At 37.9% G+C, this 25,271-nt stretch overlaps 2 protein-coding genes across 2 annotated transcripts in view; both read right to left on the reverse strand.

Moving 5' to 3' along the window:
* The window catches only part of LOC111596556, a 51,763-nt gene extending 30,912 nt beyond the window's left edge, over positions 1-20,851 (reverse strand). The window contains exon 1 of the mRNA XM_023310829.2: positions 19,993-20,851. The gene's annotated coding sequence lies outside the window, so the exon portion shown is untranslated. The remainder of the gene's footprint in view (positions 1-19,992) is intronic.
* Positions 20,852-22,315: 1,464 nt separating this feature from the next.
* Positions 22,316-23,247, reverse strand: LOC111596562 (vegetative cell wall protein gp1). Its single transcript, XM_023310836.2, has 2 exons — positions 22,466-23,247; positions 22,316-22,409 (listed from the first exon to the last, which is right to left on the reverse strand). Exons 1-2 carry the CDS (start codon positions 23,245-23,247, stop codon positions 22,316-22,318), a joined length of 876 nt encoding a protein of 291 aa, XP_023166604.2.
* Between the last annotated feature and the right edge of the window lie 2,024 nt (positions 23,248-25,271).

Genomic DNA, 25,271 nt, shown 5'->3' on the forward strand with positions numbered 1-25,271 from the left:
TAAAGACAGTGAAAACAAAAGTTATCCAAAGCCATTTTTATGGTCTCGAATAAGATATTTGTTTTACTTACTGGAGTCAAACCATATATATTACAGTTCACTCTATAGGGAATATGCTCGTATATAAGACTGCTCCAAGACAGCGAGCAAGGTGCCCTCGTTCCACTACTGAAATACCTCATTCAGCATTCAAACACACTCTGCACTGTATGCTGGTTACAGAAGGCACACACATATGTACATGCGAATACATATACACATATATAGCAATTAATTTAATGGCATTTTGTAATATTTATTAGTCAAACGTTTAAAAATGTTCCACTCGAACAGTTTTTCACATTCGACGACGACCTGCGAGCTGCGAGCTGCGAGCTGCGAGCTGCGAGCTGCGAGCTGCCGCAAATTCGTTGTCAACATCATCCATCAAATGTCTTCGAGTATCTGTATCCAGATATTCGTCTCTGTGTGTGTATCTGTGCCTGTGTTTGTGGATGTGTGGATGTGTGGATGTGTGCATGCGTGATGTGTATGTAGGTGTCACGTTTCACGCAGCTCTGCTAGAGATACTTACACAATCACTTACTTATGATAATATGTACTCTGTGACTGCAAGCAGAAGGAGAAAAAACTATATACATTATTCAATTTAAAGAAAGCAGACATATCAATATAATATAGTGGACACTTAACTGGATACATAAATCAGCAGAAACTGAGGTCACTTGGATCGGGCATCAGGGATCATACATACGTGTAAATACTTATTGCAGAGCAGACGAATCGGGCCGCACTCACTTCATAATACTCGTCCACAGTTCAAAATCAATTTCATTAAGCCACATCTTAATGAGCGTATAACCTTTAAGTCTGTCTGTAGTAGAAGTCATCAGCTCCTTAGCCCTTTCAGATGTAAAACTAAGGAAGTTATCATGCTAGAGATATTTAAAATGATTTATCTCGAGTATGATGTCTCCCTATATATGCCTTTTAGTCAATCTAGCTGCAGGTTGACTCTACTTGAACGTCTCTAGTGGGCGTAGAGATATGTTCTTCAAGTCTGGTCTAGGCTACACAAATACATATTCTAAATATGAGGTCTCTTGGCTCGAAACTCTTTATAAGTTATCAAAGTGTATGATCCAAATCCAAAGTTGCACAAGGAATTTGTGCAATGATTGAAAGACTTTGTTCTTGTAGAGCTTTGAACTTTGCTGTTGGTTGGCTGGTCAGCAAGCAAACGTTCAACTCCCCCATTTGGCAGCCGAGATGGTAGCTTTGGGGAGAATGCGTACGCAACACGTCTGCCCTGTTGGCCAAATCAAACAAGTTAAATTGAATTAGATGTTGCTTAAAGTTAAAGACCGGACAAAGTCAGAGTTGGCTTTGATATCCTTTAAGCCAGCAGGACTTTTGCACTGTCTATTTACTTTGCTGGCAACAGGGCGCTGTGCGTGTACTTTTGTGCGTGAGTGTGTGCAGGAAGGAACAACAACTGTGGCGCGATTCGGTGACAGCTGCAAATGAATACGGAAAATAATTTCAAGATGATAACTGAGGCAAACATTTAGCGCCTTTGCATTGCTTTGAAATTTGCTGCTTATGACACGCCCCATGCCCACGCTCACGCTTACGCCCACATGAATTGTTGTTGCTGGGCTTAATTTTCAACTTGCCGTTTTTATCTGCCATGTTTTTCATTATTTTTTTGTTTTTCTTGCTGCTTGTAGCAGCCGCTGCAGCCCTCAGCAAGAGGAGCGAGGGGCGAGGAGCAAGGGGCGTCCGCAGTTGTGTCAGAAAAATTAGGTACCAAAACACAAATATATATATATATATATATATATATATATATATATATATATATATATATATATATATATATGTATGTATGCTTATATATACACACACGCATACACAATTTAATTGATGGGCATAAGGGATGTAAAGTGAGTTGTTCGCGTGTCAGTTGCTTGACTATTTCATCTTGAATTGCGCACTTCACTCGAGTAATTTGCTTCAACACACGCACCTACACACACAGTACCACCAGCAGCAGCAGCAGCATCAGCAGCGGCAGCACAGCGGCTACACGCACGTGCTTAGATGTGCTGACATTTAGATTGAAAAACGAGACCCAAAAGCGGAGGCAACATATAATCGAAAAATGCCAGACGTAATAATACAAAGCAATGTTTTCATACGACTGCCGCCAGAGGGCGTTGCAGGTGCGCGTTTAGTGGATATATATACAAATATATAAATATATATATATATATATATATATATATGTGTGTGTGTGTCGTAGTGAATGCGTGTGGCAAGTGAAGTGAAGTGAATTGAAGCGTATGCTAAATTTTTATTGAAGTGCATACAAACAAACTGGCTCCAAGGCAGAGGCAAAAGCAAAGGCAAAGGCAAAGGCACGACCAAAGGTAAAGGCTGTAGTAACGGCAACGGACCGTCGCACTGTTGACAGTTTCAACGCTTTTGGGTTAGGACAACGTCTCACTGCGCGCTGGTAATTTTCCTGTGTCGCTACTCAGCAAAGAAAATAAAAGAAAAATTTACCGGGAAGCAGCTGACTTAAACACAATTTAAAACGTTGCCAAAGATCGAGTGGCATCAGCACAACGGCTGACCGCACTCTGCATACTCTATACACATTCTTTCATCAGCTTGACATGAATTCTTCAAGTTGAGACTCAAATTGAAAATTGTCAATAAATCAGAATTGTCCAAATCAGACATTTGAAATGTGAAATGTTTGCCAACTTTAGTGTGAGTGAGCAGCTTCATTGCATATAGTCAATAATTGTTACCCGATATTCAGCTATCTCTCCTTGATCTAGCACTTACAGGGTATAGGCAGGTCGCGTTGCTGCTGCGGAAGAGGAAAGCAATACAGAAGTTGAGTTCAAACACTCAATCATTTTTACACCCCAGCTACGACAACAACAGCAAACATTTGTTGTCAATACACACACACACCCTTACACCCATACACACACACACACACACACACATACAGTGTTGACAAGGCAGAGGCAATACAATAATAACAAAGCGGCAACCACCCGCAACAACAACAGGTGCAGTCTACCGTATTTGACTATAAATAAATTTTAAATATTTTTTTGCGAGTTGCTGCAGAGCGTTTGGGCGCCCGGCTGAAGGGATGGCGGCTACATGGGCGGCTGGGCGTGGTGCCTGGCCAATGCCACCAACTAAAACAAAAAGGCTGACATTTTTAGCTACCTAGAAATGTGTGTGTGTATCAGGCGAAATTCTGTAACCTATCGAAAAACAAATTAAAACCAATAAAACCGCTCTGACCAGTAGTTAAATACCCTGTAGCTAGAGCTGGCATTCATTTGACACTTAATAAATATTCAAACTTCCATGCAAATCGCGCTCTAATGGGCAGGGAAATTCAGTATTTTCAATATAGCCAAGCGACCTCATTTCAGTTGGTGCCCTTTTAAGGAGCATCGAAATGTAATTGATTCTCGGTCTGAGTTGGCCAACTCTCGCAATTAAATACATTTTTTTGCATGATTAGATTATTGCATCAATTTGGTTAAAGCCACAACAAATTCAGTTATTGGCCAACACTTAAAGGATGTCGCACCAGGGGACCCGAGCGCCCGCCATGCATATTTATTATTAAATTGAAACATATATAAAATATAAATAATGAAAAATCAATACAAACTTATTTATATACGGATTCGTAAACATTAAGTGTCGAGGCGCACGGGCAGCTGCTGCAACGGAATTGTTTCTACGCACAGCTATGCAGTGCACGTATACTTCATAATGGATGCGTATACTTAATATCCCATTCAGCTCAAAGAGCGAGCAACAAATGATGAGGCAATGGGCACCATTCTTAACCTAATGCGTGCTGGTATGAGGCATAGAATTTGTCTTTGTGCTAAAGTTCTATTTATCTTTTCTATACAAACCAATTCCTTGGGTATATGATACGTTAGATATACATATGTGATATCTTTCCTGATATGATATGATGTGATATCTTTCCTGTGATATCTTCACAATCTCAGAAGGGCTACTACTACTACTATGGGATACTCTGCAGCATAGGATGAGATGTTAGAAACTGCTTTGCCTGAAATCAAGGATATTATTGGGTCCTCGTCGCCTTTGCTCAGTTCCTAACTTAGCTGCCATACTCGACCGAACTCAGTATTGTAGCAAATGTGTGAGGAAAGTGTGTGAATATAGAAGCCAATAAAGAACTGAAGCAGCAGAAGCTATAAAAATTGTCTGGGAAACTTTTTACATAGTTTTATAAATAATATTAGAATTTTAAATATAAAGCTAAAAACTATTTTAACAGTATTTTGAGCCCACTTTCCTGTTATTAAATTCTTTAAATATTTTCTTCAAAGTTCAGATTCTAGCAATTACTTATTCTAGTGATTATTTTCTTTACATTTTTATTGACAAACAAATTAATTTGACTAGCTTTATTTAGATTTAAATACAGAAAGTGAATGTCTGATAAATTCTGTGATATAAAAAACAATACGAACAATTCACACTTTTAAATGTTGGTCGCAACCCATAAGAGAAAAGTTTATTTAAAATGGCTTAAAAGCAAAAAGAATTTACTTAACTTGCAAGACATGCAAGCTCATAGCTTTGTACCTGTCTGAGCTAAGATTTTACTCAAGTGTAAAACATTTTGTGGCCTACTTAAATTTCTGTTCATAAAGGCAAAAAACTTTGAGGAAATGCAATTAATATGAATAAGACTCTACTTTTGATGTTGCATATCCGAATCGTACGGCAGAATAAGCCTTTCATGTCAGGTATTTTACGTGTTCTAACCAAGACATGAACATGCTACGGGTGGACTGCGTCAGAAACTTACGACCATCCACAAGATTGAGTATAGGCAATATACAAAAACATGTGTAGCCTATGCTCGAAACCAATAAATGTACATAAATCAATAAACAATAGGTTTACCTAAGAGGAGCGTCTAAAAATTCATCATACATCGCTGCAGCTCAAGCATCTCAGTGCAGCATCCATTGCTGATTTTATACAAACTCTAAGGCACCTTTGATACCATGCATCCTTCATACTTATTGATTATTAGACACATCGTTAAGATACCTGAGAGTATTCTTTAGCTCTTAGAAATCATTTTGAAAAGCCTTTTGTTACCAAGATATTTAGCTTTTGGCGCTTCCTTGTACAAGTTCAATGGAGTTCGGTGTAAGAAAAGTTCTTTGAGTTAGGTTGCAAATATAATATTTATATATACCTAGGGTATTATTAGTAAGTAAGACAGCTTCAATTGCCCACTTAGATTCCATGAAACTATGAATCTTTTGTTAGGTAAGTAAGTTGGAATTGCAGGCACTTCATTAGCTTTAACCAAGCGGAATGCACGTTTTGCGTTGCTGCGAATGCAAGTTTTCGATTCACTTGTTATCCTGATGCATTCAAGTGAATTGAATAAAATTGCAATTTGATTGACATATTCAATGGAACGGGTCGAGGTAGCTTCACTCAATGAACACCTCACAGAGAGAGAGACTCTCATACAAACGGGCACAGATACTGAACTAAATATGAATTTAAACCAATACTAGAAAGGGCGAAGTATTTGTGAGCTGGGAGCAAGCTGAACCTGGTCAGATCTCGGTTCATCATATATGTGCCATATCATTCGCATATATTTCTGAATATTTCCACTTTAAAAATGCTTTAATTGCTTGGGATAGTAAAGTCGAAATTAAATATTCAGTTTTGAGTTGGGTTCATAAAGAAAGCCAACTGATTTGCATTTGGCAACTTAAGCTCTGAGCTGGCTGTTTGTTTGTTCCTGACCATTTTAATTGAATGAATATTAAAGTTTGTGCATTATTCATGTTATTTACGCTTCCGCTTGTGTATTGTCAATGCTTCTGACAAACAAATCAGCTACAACAACAGCTCCCTAATAAGTGTGGTCAATATAATTCACAAATTGCCAGCTAGACAAACAAAAGCCTGTCAGTGGTAGAGAAAAGAGTTTCGTGATAGGCAGAGCCAAGCACAGACTTTCCTAACTTCAGCTTGAAGGGTAGTTTATTGAATGATTCCCTCAACATATGTGAAAATTCTTTCGATTTGAGCTACTTTTGTATTGAATTGCCCCAGAATTGAGTGGTATATCATGCAAAACGAATATATATACGCCAATGGCTTACTCTCCTCTCTCGCTCTCTTTAATAAACAATTCCGTATTAAGGGAAAATCAACTCACGTTGTGTCAACAAATAAACAATTTGCATTGTTGTGACAATGCCGTGTGACTTCTATGAGCCATTCCAGTATCAACAGTTGTGTCTGCCTGTGTGTGGGCGTTGCTGTGTGTCGCGTTTGTGCTCACTTCGACATTGTGAAGATAGCTCTGGCGACCTTGCACACGCACACACAAGTGCTGCTGAGTGTCAGCCAAGCGTTCTAGAGCACACCCTTTTCGACACTTTTCAACACTTATGGCGCATGGTTCAAGTGCACACCCACACACACGGACACACGTACACACGGACACGAGCATGCAACAGATATAGCACTATCCGTCTATATGTTTGTGCATGAACTAGAAAAAGAAAGCGACTTCTTTAAATAGACAACATTACGCTCCAGCTGAGCTCCCTTACTCTCTGGGCCTTTGTTGCCTTAGTCGTTTTTCTCAGAACCTAATGGCTTTGCGTCGTGCCACAAACACTTATTCATTAATGTCGCCAGCTGGCCAACAAGCGTCTAGCCTCGGGGCCACTCGACTTTTCTTGTCACGTGTCGCCCGCAACTAGCGCACCTCTATGCGCAACATATCACGAATTTCCCAGGGAGAATTTCACACATTTAGCTGTCGCCATGACCACATGAGATCATAGCTAACAAATGGATCCAACTATGCAAGATACTGTTTAGTCCTTAATCGAACTACTTTCATGATCTTATTTATATAATACTGAGCCAACGTCTAACTATCTTCTAACTCGCTTTAAGGTGGAATAGAAAACAAAGAATTACAATTGATGACTTTAAATATCCTTGAACACACAGTTTGCCAGTCCCTGAAGGCAGAGACGGTGCGAAAGGTAGAGCCGAAAATTAAACTTTCGCTCATAAAAACTTTTGAAGCGCACTTTTTCCGCGGAAATAGTTTCGAAAACTTTTTCCATTTGCATTTCACACAGATCTTTAAAAGCGAGTTTAGATTAGCCTGAAAGTTGCATTCGCCACAAATTTGCCATTTAACAAGCCCGCACTGGGCACGCCCACACGCGCGTATGCTCATAAGGTAACTCTTGACTTTAGTTAGCTAGTCTGGCTTATTCAATTATATAGCGTAATGCAGCCGCGGGGCTATCGCAACATGTGCCGCGTTCGGGATGAGAGAGCGAATTGTTGTGCGACTTCTTGTCAGGCTGTTGTCGAACTGAGTTACATGGCAGCTGCTGGGCCGCGAGGCGAGGAAACTTTGAACAGTTCGAGCTAATAAAAACTGCTGTGCTCTTGCCGCATTTGGGAACAGCTAGCTCCCCAAGGGCGAGTCGCAACAAAGGGTGCGATGCAATATGAACTGCATTTTGCGGCAATTGCGCCAAGCAGCTGAGGCAGCCGAAGCCACATTTAGCCATAAGCCATACCCAGCATAGGCCCACGACAAGTTTGCCTTGCTGTTCCCCGAGGCAAGCCAATCAATGCAGTGGAATGCAATGATTGCCACGTACACACGCACAGGCACACGCACACGCACACGCACACGCACACGCACACGCTCACAAGCTGTGAAGGAGGAGAGCAGCAATGGCAACTTGCTAAAGTACGCTCTGAAAGTTTTCGCAAACAAGCAGCTAGTTTATATTTGCAGAACCTTGATTTTGATTTTGATTTTGATTTTGATTTTCATTTTGATCTTGATTTTGTGGTACACGTGCCACCGTAATACAAAAGCAGGGCCTGGGTCAAGCATACAGAAAGCAATTTGAATCATTGTTCGGCAGTGCACACACAAACACGAAAGCAACAAAATAAGCAGAACAACAAGTAAGAACAACAAATAGGATTTCTCGAGTGTTTGACCAGAAGCTGTGAAGAGCCCATAAATGAAAGTTGGTGTCGGATACGCAGGCATAGTCGGAACAGCTGCTGCCTGGGCTCCTTAAGCACAAAGCTATATTTCAATCGACTCTGCTCCCCATTGAATACGTTTTTGCCATATTATTTTATCGAACGGAGTCTTTAGCTTGCAATTTCCATTTAAATATTCTATGAGCAAATTCCCAGCAAGTTTTTATTAAATTTTTTAACATTTGCTGCTCTTTGTCTATGAGAGTCATTCATAGAGAGATATCGATATGAAATCTCATATAAATAACCAAATATTTACCTGGAATTCAAAATCGACTCGCCCTTGTGTTGTTAGCTTAATAAATTTCTAGCTTTGAGGCTTTTGTTCCATTGTTTACCATCGAAGCAAAACTAACCTAAACAAGATCCAGCGGGGTCTTCTTTAATGTTAAATTTCTTTTTCCATAATAATTGAATAAATTTTTACGAATTCGCCTTTAATTTAATTGCTTGATGCTTTCTCACTTTGGGCAAACACAGTCACTATGGCTCTCTACATTCATAGAAGTCTCAATTGATTACAGCTTGCCAGGACTGGCCAAGCGAAGTCGAGCCAATCGAAGTCTGCAGAAGATAAACACAGGACTCTAGAGCAATCGATGTGCAATTTAAACATTTTTATGACGCTATATTGAATTTGCAAAACTTATGCTAACTGCGAGCAAGCGACAATGGATGTTTTGCTGTCTACTACTAGAGGTTGTTTTTTGAGAGCCTTACTTTGAGTTCGCAATATTGCTTAATTTGACGACTAATTTAATAGCTAACAATTGCTTTTGTTAAATTTAATTTGACATTTTATTATAGTTAAGCTTTATGCACGGCAAGACTTGTATTTTTATCAAAATAATAGTTCTGTTCGCCTATTTTACTGAGCTCATAATAATGGTTGAATCGGTAGGCAGAACTGTCACATTTGTAGTGAGAATAATGCTCTGTGGTGCGCCTTATGAGCTGTGAGAGTCATTGGTTCGAAAGCGATCACGTCTTCAGATCGCCATGATTTTGATGATTACGTAAACTGTTGTTCCATATGGCACTTTGTACATGTTATTTATAAAATTATACATAAAAATTAATGTCATAAGGTTTCCTATCTAATAAAGCCCGTTTGATTAATTTCACAAATACATTATTTTATTTTATTCTGATTGAGACTTGTGTAAGTGCCGCTCAACTGAATATGTTTGACTTTGAGAAAAGCTTGAAAACTTATTTATCTTATATGAAATAGTTTTTGTTACATAAGATAATGAGCTTTATCACATAAAAGTTTATAGTTTGTAAATTGCTTATTTTTTTAATGATTTTTCTTAATTTTGAATAGTTTTGATTACTAAAAGATTCAAGGCACTTAAACAAAATAGTACACTATTTTGTCACCATTTAGTTTTTAGTGCGTCTTTCTATATTCTTATTAATATCAAGTATACGCTTTGGTAGGCAAATTTAATATTTTTCAATTTCATTTAGTGGAATTGTTCTAAATGCTGATGTCGCAGTGTAATCTTTCTTCACCTACGTAACTTGGCTAAGAAAAATGAAAGAAAGACAGAAGCAAAAATTTAAGCAGGATTTTTTAAACCTATTTGAGCGGGACTGTATAGAATGTACTTAGATAATTTTCAGAGCTGTTGATCAATAAGCAGCTGCACTTTTCCAAAGTACGAGAGTAGAAGATGCTGAAGAGTGAGATAAAATGCCACGAGTAAAATAAATAAATAAATTCCCTGTAACTGCACATCTACTCGGCTCACTAATAAGATTTTCAAAATTTCACGTTCTGCTTAAAAAGCATTGTGAATTTTAAGTTGTTTTCAAAAGCTATTTATTAATTCATGAATATCTACGAAGTTGACCTCTTCAGCGTTATACCCTTTATATATTATACACTTGTGGTCTATATATCATAAAATATCATTCTTAATAATCTTGTTAAACTGTTTCTTTAACGCCGTCTTTCTCTACTATATATTCATACATCTCTTCAGTTCCAGGAATTAGTGAAAGTCACAATCGGTAAATGTGGATGGGGCTGCAGCATAGTTAGCGTGTTCTCCTTGATACAGAATCTTAGCTACATTTTTTGGAACAGGCAAAAATCATAGATGAGCCAAAAAGTTGTTTTCAAACTCACTAAATGAAAATATATTTAGCGAATTGAAATTTTGAATATGTTGATAATAAGTTCAGTTCAATCATTTGAATATTTTATAATAATATGTAATGATTTGTAAGTTGGAGTTGCAAGAGGAATGTCACTCTGCCTATGCTCTCTCTCTCCTTATGTAAATAAAATATTATTAATTTCAAATTCAAGAACTCAATTCAATGCCTATATCAGGGAAGGAAAATCGCAAATTAAATTTCGATTAAGACAGAAAAGTTCCACATTCGAAATAAAATACTAATCTGAGGGACTCCAAAGCCTCATCTGTTGCAATTCTATTGCAGCCGAATGAACGTAAATATTGTAGTTATGTTTCGTTGTTCATCGCTGGTTTATCTGGTACAGTAAACACTCAAAGCACGACTTTGGGAATGTCGTGGGACAGCAACTATTGATTTTCGCACTTTGTGGCCAGTTGAGAGTTGGGTGTGGTCTGGTGAGTGAGGTGAGCTTGAATTGAGCTTCAGTTTCGAGCATTAACAGCACCGAACAACAGTTGCTTTCACATGAAGGCAGGAGGAAGATGTAGTGCACAGAACCAATATAATACATTTCACTTTGTAAGCAGAGTAAAAAACAAAAAAAAAAACGTTAGCAAAAGTGTCCTTTGAGCAGATACCCTGCTAGAACACTCCGCTTATATGCAGTCCATGGAGCCTGCTGCCAGTCACGCATATTCTCTCGTCAGAGCTTGCAGGGTATTAAAGGCAAACAGTGCTGTATCCTTTGACAATTGTCAACTGTAAATGATATTTTTACTCTGTGGCTGCGGCTGCGGCTGCGGCTGCAACTGCTGAAGCTGCCACCTATAAAAATGCGGCAAATACAGACTGTATGCCGTAAATATTGGCACGCTTTGCATGGCCATTTCCGCCCGCGGCTTTGCTATGTGTGTGGCCGTGGATAAGGGTGCGGGCTTTGTATGCATGTGTGTGTGTGTGTATATGTGCGTGTGTGTGTGGTTGAATCTGCTGTATGTGCCTGCCTGCTGGCCCTGTTTGAACACCCAGCTCTGGCAGGCTCACTTAACTTTCGAATTGTTTTTGCTGCCTCTTGTTGATGCCACTTCGAGCGTAAAATATTTGGCCAGCCGGCCAAACTGGCTGCCACAACGGCAGCCCAGGGCCCCCAGCGGCCAACAGTGTAATTAACGGAAAAAAGGAAGCAAAATAAAAATAAAAATAAAAGTAAAAGGGCAATAATGTGTCAAATTAGGCGTGCCTGTAACAACAAGCACCCAATCATTCAGCCCGAAAGCTTAAAGCTGAAATATTGAAATGAAAACAAAACCTGCAGCTACTCCCCAAACTAATTGAGATCCCTGGTAACAGTGAGTATTCGTAGACACGAATATAATTGTGATTCAGTTCACCCAACTATATCTCTGCCAAGCAGTCTTAGCTTAATCCTTGTGAAACAAACAATCCAAACTCATATATTTAAATCTTTCAGCTAAACTAATAACGAAGCAAGTTAGAATGCTCTAGTCGGGGCTGCTCGACTTGGAGATTCCTCGAACATACTTCAATGATTGTACCTATGAGCTTCAAGACTGACAGATTGGCCAACAGATACGGAAATACGGACAGGGCAAGATCGACTCAGCTCGTCTACCTGATTAAGAAAATATTCATACTTTATGGGCTAAAGTGAGACCCCTCAAATAGAAGAATTCATCTGACAGACAATTCATCACAGAGCCATGGACCAAAAATGTTTTAAAATTGTATAAAATTTCAAAATTGTAGTCGAAAAAATTTTATAAATTAAATATTTCTATTGAGTAATCAGAAAACATAAATAACGTAAATAGTAAATATTTTGCTGTCTTAATAAAAAATATGCTCTACCACAAATTAAGTGGAAAACTAGATTTACACTTCTATTTTAATTTCAATTTTGTAAATGCTTTTCCACTTTAGTATCATATAAATCGCAAGGATTAAACAGCAATTTATTGATAGCTCTTAAGCAGAGCATAAAAAATTTTGTTTTGCCCGCATGTTTTTTAAATCAATAAAACCAAAAGGGATGAAAATAACGCGCAGGTACAGGTATATAAAGCAGCACAATTTAAAAAGAATTCGTTATCCTCATAAAATAAATCATTTTTCTTTTATTTATACAAAATAATACAGTTTGTTAGTCTGAATCAAAAATAAATTAATCGAATGATTTTAAAGCACGTATCATTTCACCCTGTGAACATAGCCCTCTTTACATAGATTCATTTTAAGTTTTATTAGTTCATATTTGTATAACTTTCTTGTGCGATGTCACGAAGTAAAGCCAATTTAATTACTCAAACTGTACGATTTTATTGTTCAAGCCAAAGTAAGACTGGCTGCTATGAGACTGCTCATCTAGGAGATACCCTGAACTCTGCGAACAGCTGCTATTCCAATCGTTCTACGCTTCTTTGATACATACAGTACACACAGGACATGCACACACTGATACACACACACTCTGCTTACTGCGCAGTTAACGCAGCTGCGCTGATGCACTTTATTATAGGAATTTGTTGAATAATATTTCTTCTAGATAAATTTCCTTAAGCAGAATTACAGAGTGTGATACTAACATCCATATGTTTGTGTATCTGGCAAACCAGATGAAATAGTTTTTTGAGAATTTATTGGAAAGGAGAGAAGTATCCTAATCCAAAACATGCAAAATCTTTGTATTCATTATGATCTACACATCAAATCTGAAGTCTTTAACTTTTACGATATTCAAGCTACGCTTTAAAAACGAACTCAAACTGCTGATTTTTATCTATATTAAAACAATGGAACGAAATACCAATAAAATGTTCTCAGTATGGTATACATAAATGTCAAGTCTCTAACTTTTATGGCTTAGAAGATCGCTGCGCAGGTAGTCGGACGGACGGACAGAAGGAGATGGCGCGATCGCCTCAGCTCGTGGTCTGCCACGCCTCCGTTTGCCTGTTACATACATTTTTACAGAAGTAATATACCCCGACTTCGCATTGTCAGGGTATACACATGTGCTTAGAGCTAAGCTAGCCCCGTGTGCTCTAACTGCTGACTCATGACGTTTCCGCCAACGGACAATATCAGTGTGGATGGAAGCAGTGTTTCTTAACTTAATATATTTCTTGCTCTGCCAAGCACAGACTTTTGTACTTGATATTTGTTTTATAAGCCTTTCGCTTTCAAAATGTATTGAGATATGTCAAAGTCAAAGAAATTCCCTCAGTTTGCGTGCGGAATATGATTAAATAGCGCAAATCCATTGCCTCAAAGCAAAGCAAATGCTTTTCTCAGAAGCCTAGCACGAATGCAGAGTTGGTATCTTAAACGAATCAGCAAATGTTTGGCACACAGATGCTCTTTCGACCAGCTGGCGCCTTTCCACTGTCTTCGGCTCCACGTTCCGGAGCAAGTTATAATATAATGCCAACTACTTTGTGCTGAGGTGCTCTCCAAGCGCACTCCACTAAATTGAACATTTTGTGTTTTTATTTTATTTTATTATTTGCTGCTGCTGCTGTTGCTGCTGCTGCTACTGTAGCTGCAGCTGCAAGTTTGCCAAGTGTCCTACAGGTTTTCAACCTTTAAAGTCCTTCTATCTCTATGGGCGAGTTAGGGAGAAAGAACGAGTGCTGCTGAGTATTTGAGCAATTCGCCTTTAAATATTTATATCTATTTGGCGAGTGGCTGCCGCTGCTGCTGCCGCTGGAGCTAAAAGAAGTAGGGAAAAAAGTAAAAGTGTTTAATTGATGCCACTGGGCCATTAAAAATGCAAAGTATCCCTAACAAATTCACTTTGTGCTTCAAAGTAATGAAAATGCGAAAGAACTTCGCACATTTCTTTCTCGTTTGGGTTTTCTTCTTTTCTATTTGGTTATAAAAAGCTAATCTCGCAAAACCATTTGCGCAAGCTTCGAGCTTCAGTTTTAAGTGTGAGCATGTTCTGCATTGCAAAGTCTCTAAATAGTCAAGGAAGATAATTCAAAGCAGCACGGAGCACGACTAGAAAATACCCGGTAAATAACATATTCCATTTCTTATTATTTATTTTTGAGCCTTAATAATATGAGCTCTCAGCTGAGCTAGGGCTTATGTAATTCAAAATTGTTCCATCAAGAGTTGAGCTAGGAGTTCAGGCAAAGACTGCAAAAAAAAGATCTCGCAGTGAAGTATGAATTAGATCAATAAGAGCGGGTACTCGCGAGACAAGATCGGTTTGCTTGGATATTGTTTTAAATCCAATTTAAGAGCAAGAAGTTAGCTCAAACGCAAGCAGGGCTACACACATTACATTAATTAGTAATACTGTCAAATTGAAGAGAAACATCCCAGAGTAGACACATGGCTCAGGGACAGCAGCAATCCTGGCTCTTGGTGTGGCATCTGTTTGCTGCCTGTCTCAGGTCATATGGTTGAGACGAAGTGAAGTTCACTCGTTTCGTTCAGCATTTAGCTAACTTTCAAAATCTCAGACGCAGCTTCAAGCCTTGTTTGGCAGGTGGTTTCAGCCACATTTGATGACTACAGGGTAGAGTTAGTATTGCAACGCAAAGCAAGGCGAGTGCACACGCAAATGAAGTGGCATAAATAGTTGAATAAGCTATAAACTATCTTATACCGTGCGTGGTATGTGTGCGTGTGTGCGAGTGAGTGTTAAATGACACACTCACAAGCAAACGATTTTACGACTTGCTGCAGGTTGACTCGAGTGTTGTTGCATGCCCGAGCTTTTGAGGCGCCTTTAAGTCTTTGAAAAACGCAATGTCAGCGCTTAAAAGTGTTTGAATGCATATATTCCCACATACAGACATAGGTATATGTATATATTATATGCATAATATATTTGCTTGTATATTCATATAGTTCATCTGCAGCAAATGCATTGCCTGAGTCGCAAAATCGTGCAAAGTGTCTGTAAACATTTATTTCAAAAAAGAAATTGTCTGTGCACATTGTTCTCTTGCAACTGCTGAGGTGTGCGTGTGTGTGTGTGTGTGTGTGCATGAATTCCTTTTTGCTCGCAAATGTGCAGGCGTCACATTGTTTATGTTGCTTGTGTGTGAGTTATTGTTGCGAGACATGATACTTTTGTATTTTGTAGCACGCAGCGCATTACAAATGACAGCCGCCTGTCACATACCCATAACAAACATTCACACACACCCACACACAGAAGCACACGCACACACTCACACAGACGCAGGCTTGCCTATTAGTATGATAGTTGTTGTTGCTTTTGTTGTATTGTTCCTAGCTGCTCTTGATACCAGGCACACACAGCGCTCGGCATTAGTTAGTCCTTCATAGCCCCGGCTACCGTTGTTGACACATTTTAGCCAAATCGATGGCAGCCAACTGAATTATGGCCACATCCTGGCCAAGCTGTTGACCCAACTGGTTACACATAGCGTCGCACACGCCCGCAACCCCGGCTCTCGCAACCTCTTGTCGCTCCTTGGTAGTCGTTATTTAATTATAATTTTCGTATACTCTTCAAAGAGCATGTCCTAGCGAACTCAGCCGAGTAAACGAAGCAAATAGAAACTTGAATGAAGTAGAAGTGAGTCAGCTTAATGAGTTTGGAGGTTGTCTCAGTCTTCCAGAAGCTCACTCCACTTCTATATATCACCCAAAGCTATTCAAACCAAGTCTTCGATACAGACTGTTGAACAGCGAGTGTATCTGGTCTTCGTTGTAGATTATTTAATTTTGAATTCTCTTTCGTCTGCACAGAGAAAAGCTTACTCAAATTGTGTTGTCATCAATTGGGAACGGGTTGGGAGCTGTGAGAAATACGACCGAACGCTATGGATTTTTCGGGTCATTGTTGTTGTTCATGTAATGTTCGCAAAAAAATGCAATTATAATTTCATATTTCAATTAATATAAAAGTGACAAAGAGAGACAGGGACAGGTTGCGAGAGACGGGGAAGGACAGGAAAAAACAAAAAGACAGAGAGTACTTATCTCTCTCTCGCTCTATCGTTTGTTGCATGCAGTTGAGAGCTGACGTAGCTAAATGCCTGATAACATTCTTAATCACAGTTTTATTTTACATAAAGACCCACTTCACATCTAGTTACATAGCACAATATAAAATTGAGATTACAATGCCCGTCAGCTATTGATTTCCTTAACACTTACTGAAAACTATCGCCTGGTCTGGCAGCCTGATTGACTAATCAACTTCAAATTAATATCACAACTTCCCAACGAATTTGTTTTTCCAACAACACTCAGTCAATAAATATTACGCAATCCACTGCCAGTATAAGTTCCACAAGAATATTCAACTTTTAAATAAATACATTTTTATCACATTAAAATTAAGTGTTTAAATAAGCTTAAATTATAATAGTATAATTTGTATTAATTTTTTTTTTGCAGAAGTAGAACTGTTGTAAAGCAAGCTTCGTTTTTCATAAATAAATTAAATAAAATAATATAAAATAAAAATAATAATAATAAATTATATAACAAGAAAATCTTTTTATTGTTTTTATATATTATTATTTTTATATATTATTATTATTATTATTATACATTTTACCTTTTTTTATTACAAAAATAAATCCTTAATTATTTCACTATTTTTATAGAAAAATAAATTATAATTATTATTTAATACACAAATAAAATATTTTTAATATATTATTACATTTTATTATTTACATATTATTATTATTATATATATATATATATATATATATATATATATATATATATATATATATATATATATATATATATATATATATGTGTGTTTTTTTTAATAAAAATAAATTATATTCATTTATTTTTTTTATATTTTATATTTTATATTTTTATATTATTTTTTTGACCGATTGGATTTACATATTTAATTATTAATTATAATTTTCATATTGACAGAAATATTCTAAGCCCACCAAGTATTTGTCAATCTTTGCCTTATTATATTAGTCCACGGCCAAGGTCATGGTCAAGGTCAAGGGCAAGGTCGACATAAACACACAACCGCTTGCAGCTGAAAATCTGCACTCATTTCAATGAGCTGCCATTTTGTTATTTTTAATTTGATGGAATTAGCTTGTTAATTGCAACGGCCTAACAAACGGACAACTTGCAGCAAGATAAATTTAATTAGTGCGTCAAATGTCAACTAAGCAGCAGCATCTCTGCGGGTGTCATGTAAACTTTTACAAAAAATATGAAGGCAAAGGGGAAAAGTTCATGTGTGTGAATTCAATGAAGAAAATGTGCTTGCATGGTAATTGAGCACCCTCGAAGTTAAGGAAAAGTATTAGATCTGAGCAAAAAGCCAACGCCTTAAGAATCCAGCATGGAAAATTGCTTGGCCCAAAAATACATCGAGTCTGTACGTGAACAGGTCAGTTCATGTATCATTACTGGATGCTGATCATTCGTAGTATTTTATCAAGAATTCTATAAAAATTTGAATTGAAATGAGCTTAAAAATGCATACCGATTAGTGGTTGCTATCGAAACTGAAATGCTATAGTTGATACTAAGCCCTGCAACGTGATTTCACGGGTATTCTAAACGAAACTAGGATTAGCTACAGACAATGAGGTGTGTGTATGTTGACTTTCAGTGACTTTTTTTTTAAATAATATTGTAATATACTTCATTAGCTTACAAACTGTACTTTGAGTTGCCCTAACAAGAAATTTGTTGAGATTTTCAGTTAAATATATCTAGCGATCATTAGCATAAATATAATATATACATACACATACAGATGTCACTCACATACACACGCACACATACACAGAAAGAGAGAGAGAGAGCGAGAGAGGGATAGAAAGCAGTACTGTAAATATTTGCTCATAACAATGAAGTTTATTTGAATTGCGCATACGCCTAGTTAGCCAACCCGTTGTGCCTCCGTTGTTAACGCTGGGCTTTGTAAATCTCGTTGGCAATTCGCATGTCCTCCATGGATACCAACGTGGGGTGGTAGGCTTTGTGAAATGACTATTTGGCTAAGTGGAAAACGCGCTGCGCATGAAAAGCCAACGAAAATGTAACTACAATAAATATTGCCTCCGAGCGACGCGACGCGACGAGAAGCGACGGCGAGCCAAGCGACCAACCTTTAAGTAATTGTCGTTGGCAGTTGTTGTCATTACAGTTGTTGTTGTTACTGTTTATTATTATTATTATTATTATTATTATTATTCTTATTTTATTTTCTGTTTGTTTGCCTTTGCTTACTTTTATGTTAAAGAGGTCTTCGACAAAAGGCGCGCCTGCCGAACATTTTAATGAGATTTTTGATTTCCAAAGAAACTCAAAACATAGCATTCAAGTTTAACCCCGTTCATTTTCGCTCTCGCTCTTATTGTCAATATCCCACTCGCTCTGACTCGCTCTCGCACACACGCCGTTGGCGCCCGGCCATAGGCAGCCAAGTTAATTAGCAAAAAACAGATAACGTCGCAACAAAGTCTAAATACACACACACACACACCGACATACATATATACATATATATATGAACGAAAATGAAAGGAGCAACCAGCATCTAAGGCCATCTAATGTCGCTTCCACCTGCCAGCTGCCACCAAGCACCTGGCCCACAAATTCAGCCCATCAGTCACTTAACATCGTGTGGGTGGCAGGCGGACGGGGCAAAGAAAATGATTTATTATCTGCGAAGGCAGTTAAATAAAATTGGTTGAAAATTGTTTGGGCAAACACCAGTTGGACCTCGTTACAGTTATATTTACAGCAGCCGTAACTCGTTATGTTTATGTTTTTCTGTTGATATTTCTGCAAAGTTAATGAACTGGAAAACCCACACAGCCAGCGCCAACTTTGATGGCAGCTCTTAGATGTTTCTCTTCAGGCTTCAGCTGTCTTTGTACTTTCAAAGTTGAGCTCAAATGACGATGAATTCGAAAATGCAAAATGAACTGAGACAGAAAAATGTTTATCAATGGCATAAACTACAGACTCGATATGGACATATTCTTCGTTCCTCTAAGTCGATAAGAATTTATTCGCACAAAACCAATGGACATTGAGTCAATTTACATCAACATTTTGAAACATCAAATTTGAAGAGGCATACGAAATGTGGCCCGTTCTCTAAGTAGATTTATGTTATTGGTAAACAATGAGTAAGCCTTTTAATCCATTTTAATTAACATAAAACAACAAATAAAAAAAGCTTTTCATGTTTTGCCATCGTTTTTTTTTTATAAATTTTCAATTTTAATTAACTTCAAAATTATATACAAATTAAATATTCATTTCATATTTCAGAATTTCATTTGCTTTTTTATTATATTGTTTTTTTTTTTTTTAAGTTGATATTTACATAAATATATTTTTCACATATATTTTTTATTGATCTTTTGAGCACTTTCTATGCTGAATAAATTATATCATAATAATCAGATAAAATTAAAGCAATATACTCTTAACACTTTTTGAATCAGTATAAACACTATAAAACTGTTTAGATACGGATTCTTTACTTTGCCAAGTATGCGTGGTCATGTAATCTTAAGACTTTAATAATTATATTAAGTTTCCACTCCGAAGACACTGCACCAAAGGAAAGCAATTTGTATCATGAGAACAAATTAATTAATTGACATTTTACAACATATTCAAATTCAAAATAGTTAAGTTTATAAAGTTTGTACTCACCTTCTTAACTTGTTGTTATTGTTATTATGTTTTTTGCAGTTTATGCTTTACAGCTTTGACACTTGTTTTCTTTCAAAATTTGTTTTGTTTTCGAAAATAAATTCAAAACATTCGACTTTCGTCTGGCTCAGCTTGAGGCAGATGCAAACACCTTTGGCTTTGGCACGGCAAAAAAAAAGAAGAAGAACAACACACACACTCACAGAAATCCGCAAGCAGAACACAAAATTTTCAAAATTGTAACCGTTATGCGTACGCGAGTGTAACAGTTGTTGTTGCCCTCTCTGACTAACGAAGCGCTGACTGACTGTCAGTGATGCTGACTGAGCGAATGCTTTAGCTGCTGCTTAGCCTTAGTGCTTAGCCTGTCGGAGAGCGAGAGAGAGGAGTGTGTCTGAAGCTGAACCGAATCGCACGAGAGTCTGTTGACGAATGATTCTAAAATCGCAACGCTGGACTCGAGAGTCCGGAAGCATCCGTCCGTTTACAACAAGTTGCCATACGGTAACAGCGGCGTAACAGTAAAAGCCATGCAAGCTTTTCCTGCCTACGCTCCTCAGCTTTTACTGTTAGCGTTAGCTTTGCGAAAGCTTAAATCACGCTGCGTTTAAACTGCTTAAATAAACCGTTATATCTGTTCAGCTACATATTTCTAGGACACTTAAGATTAACATTTACTGTGAGTGAAAGCGCACGACTAACCGATACCCTGTAATCACGAACCTTAGACCAGGATATGCAATATATATAATGCTCCAGAGCATACATATTCTTTTAACAATAAATAAAATGTCAGTTTTTATAAGCAAGCTTTGCATTTTCAAGACAATAACTAACAGTTCAGACTTTGCTTGTTTAACCTCTGCGGGGACCAACTGGAAGTAATTCCCAGTTCAGTTTTGACGAAACTGACTTCACAACTTCTCAAACGAAGCAACTTCCAGTGCTCAAAAAATATAAGTTCTATACTGTTTTTTAATGTTTGTATGGTTTTTATTATTCTTAAATATAAGATTAAAATAAAATTAGTATTTACATTTTGTAATTAAAACTATAACATTTAATAAATTTCATTTCATTAAGGTTATCCAATTTTATGTTTATGTTAGTATTTATCTCAGATTCCTTTATATTCATCAATTTACTTTATCGGACTATGAACAAGCATTGCGCTATAGGTAACACCTGACTGAAATGTTAAGGCTTCTCTTTATTAGCTTACTTATCACAGTTTTCAAGTTAAAAAACCTTAATTTATATTTAATTTCTTTGCATTTACATTTCAGATGGAGTTCCTCAATGCCGTTGTCCTTCTTTGTAGTTGCATTTCTTATCACATAACTTACATACTTGCTATCTCCCTTTAATCAATGTTGGTCACGTGACATCTCGCTCTAATTCGTTATGAATAATTCCATTTACGCATTTCACTCTATTCTGTTGGAAATGTTTGAGACATTTTAAAAATTTCTGAATAAGCTCGTTAACATGCAAATATGCAAGTATTATAACATAGACGCTTAAGTCTGGTTTTAACAAAATATACTTAACTTCTATAAATCTTTTGTAAAACAGATGCAGGCTTCTTTAGTGGTTGAGTCATCGCAAAATGTCCATATATGCTTCTACGTTACTTCAGCTACATCCCATATATATAGACATTTATGTGGTGAGATATTTTCATAAGTTCCCTCTTAGAAGAACTCTTTATTTCTTATTTAAGCAGGAAAAACAATTGATTTGTTTACTTTCGTTTGTGTAATTGAGCAACAGCTGTTTCAATTTAGCACTAAAAAATGTCAAATAAAATACCAACTGCAATCAAATGACACGAAGCCAATAGGCTGGCATTTCACCAGAGTGACCACACGAGACATCCGTTAAGTGTTTAGAATTTAATACTGAGAAGGCGGCTTATTTAAATTTAGATTTATTTATATATGCTAACGAAATGTTCGTATTATATTCAATTTAATAAAATATAAAAAATATATATGACATTTTAATAAAACATTCTAAATTAAATAAATTAAATTCGCATAATAATACGCATATAAATTGTCTAAAAGTCACTAAGACCTGATGAAATTTTAAAATATTTATTTTTAATAAAAAAAATCACATATTATTTTCAAACAATTTTATTTATTTTTAATTAGTTAAAGCTCATGTGATTAAATAATATAAGAGATTTACAGTCAGTAAATATTGAAATATTCAGTTAATATATTTTAATATTATTATTATATTATATTTTATTATTATTATTTAATATGACTATAAAAAAAAAAATTTGAAGAGTTAGACTCTCTTGGCCTTTGGTTTACTCGCGCCAATCGCCAATGATCTGCGATGAGGGCACCAACTGTAGGCGGCCGGGCGCATTGGCCATATAGGGCAATGGCGGCAGTGGGAACCTGAGAAGATAAAGATAAGGATTAGACTGTCTGAGTTTGGGGAAATTGGTGTTTACCTTGGCCTAAGCGGCGGCCCTTGACGCATGGGCATATCTTTGACTGTGGGATAGGGTTTCGGTCTAGCGTTCAGCGACTTGGCCTTAACGAGATTGGCCAAAGGCGCAATGCCAGCGTCGACGCTCTCCAATGTATTGCGCACCACTGACGGCGGCTGAGGGGAACGAGTTCGCTGCTGAGCCGCCATCATTGGCAGTTGCGTGAAACGGAATAGACGCGGAGTTGCATCTTCATTGGACTGAGCAATCATATCAACCTCTGTGGCACCCATGTCAGCTGGCTCAGCTGCGCCCGCTGCCCCTTCTGCACCTGTAGCACCCGCTGCCACCGGCTGCGTGAACATGGCAGAGAGCTGGATGGGCACGAAGGCGGGCAGGCGCACAGTTACAGGTGTCCCGGGCACAGGTGCTGGTGCCGGTGCAGGTTCAGGTGCTGGCGGTGCTGGCGGAGCAGGTGGCGCTGGTGGTGGGGGTGGTGGTGGTGGTGGTGGGGCTGGTGCTGGTGGTTTCGGCGGCCTCTTTGTTGGCGGTGCCACCGTCTCGGCTGGCTCAGGGGCAGGCGTCGCTGTGCCCGCCTCAACATCCTGCCAGGCCTCCAGCAACGTCAGCAACTCATCCTTTGTCATATGGCCCAGACCAATGGGATTGAAGCTGCCAATGCTGTTCCAGTCCAACGAGGGCAGCTCGTAAAGCGAGCGCTGGTCACGCGCGTACATCAGTTGCTGGCCTGCAATGCCATGGCACAGCAGCAGCAGGAGCAGCCACACTAGACTTGTCGACATTCTCTTTGCTGGTTGTTTCACAATTGTTGGCAGGCTTGCAACGCGCAGCGCATTTTATATTTTCACATCGTCCGGCTGTGGGTTTTAATTTTTGTTTTGGCTGCACCGGAAAACGGAAGCGCACGCACAAAGCAGCGGGTGAACTGGTTATAAACACGACAAATGGTCACTCTAATCCACGCACTAGCCAACAATCCATGCGTATGCGTGCCTAGCCAATGACCAAGTCCAAGTCCAGTCATGCCCTCTAGCCATAAATGGGGTTACTAAAGAGAGTACTGGGTATGCCCCAAGCACTGATCCACTTCCAAGCATTTCATAGTTCTGCCCCCACATCAGGATCTGTGAAATCTGCAAGAGATTTATTTAATTTAATTTATGTATTTGCAACTTCTTGGCTACTCGTATTATCTTATTCCATATCAAATGTATATAGGAGGCGTGTGTCTACAGGATATCCCGCAGCCCATCAGTTTTGAAACTCGAATTTGCTTTTATTGCCAACGTGGGCCAGTTGCCGGGCAGGCGCAAACCAGTTGCCGAGGCGAACTGTAACAGCCAACGCTCTATTTTGGACTTGCTGTTGCAGCTGGAGCTGGTTGTGTGGATGTCGATGTTGATTTATGCTGGTGTTCGAGGAAGCGTTTACCAAACGTCACAGATTTATGCGTACTACACATACGTATGCATGGGCATTCATAGCTATTCGTTGTTATTTGTTTGGCTGTTTTTCTCATGTTTTCACTTTTCATCGCCTTGTTCGCGTAGTTCAGATAATTAACTAACTCAATATATGAGAAACATAATATATGGGAAAATAAGCTGGGCTCGAAATCGATTCGTATTTAAATTTAGTTACGTTGTATAAATTTAAGTCATGGCTGTCAGTCTCTCCCTCTCGCTCTCTTTGTTTCTTATATTAACAGTAACGGTTTATTAAAGGTAAGTCAAAATTATCTAGTTTTCACAAGACTCATATCATATCTCATTGCTCCACTTGATGCATTCTGATCAGCTTAGCCGAATCAATTAAATTCCTATAATATATCAAAACTAAACCAATTCCCAAGGCAATATCATATTCTTTACCTTCTAGTTCAGCGTCTGTATCATATATGTTTTTAACTTTATGTTGTAATTTACCATTTCTAAGTTACAATATTCGCATTTGCCATACTGAGTCAGTTATGTGGCTGGCCAACTTATCAGCTACAAAAGCTAGAGACTATAGCATTTATGTAATATGCGAGCTCTGCTCAAATTGAACATCTTTTTTGGTCTCTTTAAAGCTGTTGTCCTAGTTTAATCCTAATCAACCAATCGCAATCCACTTAATGCCTCGTTTTAAAACGACTCAAAGGGGATTACAATTTTGCGAGGTATAGAAGCCTACTTAGGGACACATCAGCAACATCATTAAATACCTCAAACAGATTATGACATGAATAAAAAAATTTTAAAAACACTTAAACAATCCAAAAATCTTTGTGATGTTCTTCAGCAACCCCAACGTAGCATTGTTCTTTCATGGATCTCGTCTGCATTGGGAATAGGCAAAAGTCACAGAGGCCAGCACTGGGAAGGCTATAAACGGAAGGCTATAGATTGATAAAGATTCTTGAGTTAATTTTTAGAAATTGGCAAAAATCGAAGATGAGCCAAAAGACATTCAGGCAAAACAGCACTCAAAAGTTAACTCAGCACTCAAATGGGTCAAACTTGTCGCTATAAGTGAGGCACATCAGCGTCAACATAACGCCACAAAAAACCAAAATCTGCCATCGAATGTACGCAACCAGCGCTAATTGTGGCTCATATATTTTTGACCCTTTTTTTAGAGTTGCATAAGCTTATATCAAAATAAAGTAAATAAACATAATTTTAATAGCAAATTAATGACTTTTATTAGATAAGAAATGTTATGACATTAATGCTGAAATATGATTTCAGTTAAGTGTTTGCTATGACTGCCACGTACAAGACATAAGCTGAAACATCACTTTTTACAATCATCGTTTTCGAAG

The sequence above is a fragment of the Drosophila hydei genome, unplaced genomic scaffold, assembly GCF_003285905.1.
Source record: "Drosophila hydei strain 15085-1641.00,03,60 unplaced genomic scaffold, DhydRS2 tig00000343-arrow-arrow-pilon, whole genome shotgun sequence".
Taxonomy (NCBI): domain Eukaryota; kingdom Metazoa; phylum Arthropoda; class Insecta; order Diptera; family Drosophilidae; genus Drosophila; species Drosophila hydei.

Coding starts and splice junctions, on each gene's coding strand:
- LOC111596562 (XM_023310836.2), bottom strand. CDS start 23,247: ATGTCGACAAGTCTAGTGTGGCTGCTCCTGCTGCTGCTGTGCCATGGC. Junction 22,410..22,465: donor GGGCCGCCGCTTAGGCCAAG/GTAAACACCAAT, acceptor TTATCTTCTCAG/GTTCCCACTGCCGCCATTGC.